The 6,000-nt window shown below is 39.4% G+C and overlaps 1 protein-coding gene across 1 annotated transcript; it reads right to left on the minus strand.

The window, feature by feature from the left end:
- Positions 1-2,393: 2,393 nt before the first annotated feature.
- On the minus strand, positions 2,394-3,332 carry LOC126060883 (olfactory receptor 143-like). Its single transcript, XM_049857241.1, has one exon. The coding sequence runs from the start codon at positions 3,324-3,326 to the stop codon at positions 2,394-2,396; it is 933 nt and encodes a 310-aa protein (XP_049713198.1). The 5' UTR covers positions 3,327-3,332.
- Between the last annotated feature and the right edge of the window lie 2,668 nt (positions 3,333-6,000).

A 6,000-nucleotide genomic window follows, 5' to 3' on the forward strand; every position in this document is an offset into this window, starting at 1 on the left:
AAGCTCTCAAACCCAGTAGATCAATCCTGTAAGGTGTTTGGTTGTGTCTAGGAAGTATCCTTAACTGTACCCCCATGTGCTTTGTTTTATACTTGAAAATATATGCAGCATAAATGAATGTGTATATATACATGCCTATATAGTTATTCATATATGTCCTCTTATATGGTTTTAAAAGCCATATTGTAAAAGTCTGGGAACATAATAGGAGAACTAATATATTATCAGAAGAATTTTGTGATAAGTTTTTATATCAGTAGTAATTTATATATCCTCATTGAAAACCACAAGCCCTGGTGGTGTAGTGGTTAAGAGATGGCTGCTAACTAAACCAAAAGTTCAGCAGTTCAAATCCACCAGGTGCTCCTTGGAAATGCTATGGGGCAGTTCTACTCTATCCTGTAGGTTCACTATGAGTCTGAATCAACTCAAAGGCAGTGGTTTTTTAAAAAATATATATATATATATATACATATTTAGGAGCCTTTTTTTTTTCCGGTAGCACAGTGGTTAAGAACTCAGTTGCTAACCAAAAGGTTGGCAGTTTGAATCTACCATCTGCTCTTTGGAAACCCTATGGGGCTGTTCTACTCTATCCTATAGGGTTGCTATGAGTCGAAACTGACTTGATGGCACCTAACAACAACAACAAAAAAAACAACACACATATTTACACATACTTATATATGCATGTAACCAAATACACATTTTTTAGTTGTTATTACTGTTGTTGCATATCCTCCAATGAATACTTTTTTACAAATTTCCACATAAATTGTTCATTGACATTAGTAACATTTATCATAATTTGTCACTGTTCTTTTTAACTTGTGCTCAAACACTCATCTTGACTCTGGTCATGCTGTGCTCAAAATTTCCACACTCAGAGCCACATTTCCCATCACCAAAAGGAACAAGTCTCTAAATTCTAAGGTTTACTTACCCCTCCCCCAAAATTATCCTGGGAAACCACCAATGAACAGTGTATTTCTCTGTATTTATCTGAGCTTGTCTTCTTATAAAAGAGGGATCACACAATCTTTGTCCTTAAATGTTTGATTTATTTAACTTAGTATTAGGTCCTCCAGCGACCTCTGCTTTCAAGCTCATTCTTTTGCAATTCTCTTTTTCTTTCTGCTATTCTTTCCTGGGATAAACAATGGGTTCAAACACTGGGCTCTGCAACAATAGCTGTGAGACCTTGAGCCAGTCACATAATCATTTCCTCATCAGGAGGAGAGAACAAGCAGATGTATGTTTCGATAAGATTGGTAAAGAATTGCACACAAAAATAGACCACAGATTTTCTCTTCCAAGAACAAAAGAGAGAAGTCAAATCTATATATTGAGAGAATAAATCCCAATATGACATGGTCCTTGCTAAAATGGATTTGTTTATTTAAAAAAAAAAAAGAGGAAACAGATCTTCTTTTGTAAAAGGAAACCTTTGCTACACAGCTGAGCAAACAAAGAAGCTTGATGTTACACTTGACTGTCTATTCTATAGCCAAGAATATTGTTGTATAATTTCAATCATAATCTGTATGAATCCCAGAGTATTTGTGGAGAACAAGAAAAATCTATAATGTGAAAAATTACATTCGTTCCACTTATACAAGTACCGGTCAGTAACAATGTCAATTCTATTTATGACAACATATCATTTGTCCAACACAATAAAACAGAGACATTCAAAAAGAACTTCCTATAATTTTCTGCATAGGTGTGGTTTGTGCAAGGTGAGCAGAGTGGTGACCCTCAGCTATACTCATACATCCTAAAGGATAGTAGAACCATGATTCAACAAGCTATTCAGTAACATTACATATGTGAGACTGAAAATCCAGAACAAAATCTATTACTAAAAGAATGCTGAAAAATTTTGGAATTTTTTACCACTGCTCTATGTCTACAATTTTTGTCACCACCTTCTCTGTCTTAATGCAATCATAAGTAAAAAAACAAAACAAAACAAAAAAAAAAACACTTGAAACAGAAAAGGGTATACAATTGTTTCAGGAAAAGCAAGAAAGTGATGAAGAGTTCACTCAGCATGTCACTCTGCAGTTCACATTGGATGGGAAGGAAATACACATTCATATAAAATAGGCAGTGTTACCTCTACACAGAAAATAAATCAGTCTAGTGTTTCCATCGATACTAGGAATAACAATCAGGTGGCCCACCTTGGGATTGGAATGATCCTGAAGTTCAAGAATAGGTCAACATGGTTACAGTGCCTGATGAGAAGAGACATTAGGGTAAAAATCTTTCCAAGAATACTTTAGAAAGAAAGATGAACAGAAGAAAAAGGACAATAGGGGCAAAAAGATGAAGAGAAGGAGAAGACACAGCAGTGGAGGCAGGCGCTAAGGTGGCACTTCTGCTTGTGATCAGTTTGTAATTCTCTTCACAGTTTTCTTCAGAGCAAGTCTGACATCCTTGTTTCTGAGGCTATAGATGAGGGGATTCAGCATGGGCACCACATTGGTGTAAAACACTGAGAAAAATTTTCCCTGCTCCACAAACCCAGAAGATGATGGTTTGACATGAGTGAGCATTCCAAATCCAAAGAATAGACCAACAGTTATTATGTGGGAGCCACAGGTGCTAAAGGCTTTGGACCAACCCTTAGGAGATGACATGTGAAGGATATTGAAAAGAATCAAAGCATAAGAGACAAAGATAATGGGGCTAGATGCTGAGATAACAGTGACTACAATAATGGAAACCACAAGCTCATTGGCATAGGTGCTGCTGCAGGAGAGCTGGAGGAGGGGGAAGATGTCACACATGTAATGGTTGATGATGTTGGAATCACAAAAGATCAACTTGATCATACATCCAGTGTGTACCATTGCACCAGCACACCCCATCATGTATGAACCAGACATCAACAGGGAACAGAATTTAGTGGACATGGTGACTGTGTACAGCAGGGGCTTGCAGATAGCCACATAGCGATCATAGGCCATGGCTGTCAACACATAGCACTCAGAGCTGACAAAGAAGCAGTAGAAAAATAGCTGAGTCATGCATCCTGTAAAGGAGATTATATTCCTCTCTGAAATAAAGCTCATCAGCATTTTGGGAGTAATGACAAATGAATAGCAGAGGTCAATGAAGGACAGATTGAAGAGGAAAAAGTACATGGGGGTATGAAGGTGAGAATTCAGGCAAATCAGGTTAATTAAACTTAAATTCCCCATGACAGTGACCACACAGTTCAATGACAACAGAAAAAACAGGGGCAGCTGGAGCTTAGGTTGGTCTGTTAATCCCATAAGGATAAACTCAATCACTGAAGAGTCATTTTTCATAGCCATTCACTTCACCAGTGTGGTCTGTGGGAAGAGAGGTAGAAGGTGACATTAGCAATGAACTCTTGTTCTCTGTCTACACAGGGAGAGCTGGAGTTGCTGGGTTACAAACTCAGAATTGTCTGAAGACCCAGAATAAGGCATCTAAGAAGCCTGATTCCTATGGTGATTCCTGTGGGTTCCCCATTTTCCCCTACTTTTTACCCATATTGGGTGTCTCCATATCATAAAGAATGATGGTAGACCCCCAAGGTCTCTGCACATCATTTCTTCCTTTCTACTCCGTGGTATCCCCCAGTTCCTTCCCCGTAAGAATTAGGGCTAAAAGGGGCAATGAATAGTGATGTTTACCAGAACCTTTGATTTATGTAATTGAGAGTTCGAAAGGAAATTTTCAAGGCAGAGATGTTTCAACACTCACCTCTTTTTCCTCTAGTTGTCACTGCTGCTGGTGCTTCCTACCCACGGTCCTGAGGGGAACCAGGTTTGATGAAGAAGGAGACAATAGTCACGAGCTCAGTCCTCAGTCTTTGACATGCTAGAAGAGGAATTCTAGTGTATTCTCTATCATGTCTGTTTGAGAATTTACCCAGAAGGTGCTCTTCATTTGCAAGGGGTATATCAACCACCTTATATGAGCCTCCAAAATAATCACCCTGCTTGAATGGGAATGTATTTCATGGCCTGTAGTTCTGGAGAAATGGATGAGTAGAGCAGAATTTATTCTCTCCCTCATGATTTCCTCCCATGTTTGATGAGCCTCTTGGGTATAGAAATTACTCAGCCTGTGTTTGCATCCTGTGTCATAAAACTAATACTGAATCCTTTGAGACTCAATGTTCTACTCCATTTATCATTTTACTCCGGGAATTCTGAATCCCCAGAGCAGGAAAATGAGTGGTCTTCTTTGTCACTCCCCTGGTTATCTGCCCAGAGTCGACGATGCACAGCTCTTAAAAAGGAACGTTCAGTGGCATTGTTACTTGTTGTTAGTAGTGCTTTCTATGATTCCATAGGATTTCATTAGTAAAATATCAAATTATTTCCTTTACGTTATATGTGCTTGTGGATTTCACCTCATTGAAGACATGTTGTAGCAAAGTGGTTAAGAAAGAGTGCCCTTAAGACAGACTGAGTTTAAACTCAGGCTTCCTCACTCCCTAACTGTGATAATTTAGACAAGCGGTTTAGCTTCTTTGATCCTTGTATCTTCACTGGGGATTAAATGAGTTGATTCACATGAAGCATTAGAATCATTTTCATGGGCTTATTTTTTACAAGTGGACTGCCAGGTCCTTCTCGCTATTCTCTCTTAGTCTAGAAGCTCTGCTAAAACCTTTCCATCAAGGGTGTCCCTGCCAGTATTTGAAACACTGGTAGTAAAGCTTTTGGTATCACAGCAACATGCAAGTCACCACAGTATGACAAGCTGACAGATTTAATTTGTTTTGTTAAAAAGCAAAGCTGTCACCTTAAGGACTAAGGTACACCTGACCCAAGCCCTGGTGTTTTTAATTGCCTCATATGCATGTGAAACTGGGCAATGAATAAGGAAGACCAAAGATGAATTGATGGCTTTGAATTATGGTGTTGGCAAAGAATATACAATATACCATGGATTGCAGAAGAAGGAACAGACCATTCATGGAAAAAATACAGGTAGAATGCTCATTAGAAGCAAGGATTATGGGACTTCATCTCACATACTTTAGACAGGTTATCAGGAGGGACCAGTCCCTGGAGAAAAATATCATGTTTGGTATAGTAGAGGATAAGTGAAAAAGAGGAAGACATGCAACGTGATGGATTGATACAGTGGCTGCAACAATGGGCTCAAGCATAACAATTGTGAGGATGGCACAGGACTGACAGGTGTTTCGTTCTGTGGTGCATAGGGTCTCTGAGTTGGAACTGACTTGATGGCACCTAACGACAACAGACTTAGAGGTGTGCCTGATACACATAAAGAGCCTAGTAACTGTTAGCAGTTTCTCTTTGTCCTTATCCATATTTATAGCATAGATTTCTCAAACTTGCCACTATTGACACTTTGGACCTGACAATTTTTTGTCATGGGAAGCTGACCTCTGTATTAAAGGATGAACAGTACCCCTGGCCTCTAGTCATTATATGCCAGTAGTACCCCTCTCCCAGTTGCAACAACCAAGTATATTCTCACCTCAGATCACATAGTCTACTATAAAAAGTGAATAATCATGTATCACACAGCACCACCCATCAGGAGGATTTACTTCTCTCTATGGTTTTTCATGGACATTCCTGAGTGTCTTTCACCTTGTACTGGTATACAGCAGATGAATCCTCAAATCAAGCTCAGGACTTCTCCTTCTCCTCCAATGGGCATATACGAACCCAGATAGGGCCACAAGTTCCAGCAAGAGAATGTGGCTAGTGAAACAGCGTTGCATGACCTTTGTATCTGGGCTACCTGTTCATGCAGCTTACTGGTACCCTCTTGTTTTGTCGGGGTTGAACCCAGAGATACTATTTCCACCTACTAGCCCCATATAACTTGTGACATGGGGAGCTGATAGAACCCAGCTCCTAATGGCAGTTTTGGCTATGTGCTCAAAGAGTGTCTCAGGGTTAAACATTCTAAATCTACTGGGCCCAAAAGCATATAAGAAGTCATTTCTTAAAAGGCATGTAATTTTCCACT

Source organism: Elephas maximus, chromosome 17, assembly GCF_024166365.1.
Source record: "Elephas maximus indicus isolate mEleMax1 chromosome 17, mEleMax1 primary haplotype, whole genome shotgun sequence".
Taxonomy (NCBI): Eukaryota; Metazoa; Chordata; class Mammalia; order Proboscidea; family Elephantidae; genus Elephas; species Elephas maximus.

Excerpts from the sequence above, each read along its gene's own strand:
- LOC126060883 (XM_049857241.1), bottom strand. The coding sequence starts at position 3,326 with ATGGCTATGAAAAATGACTCTTCAGTGATTGAGTTTATCCTTATGGGA.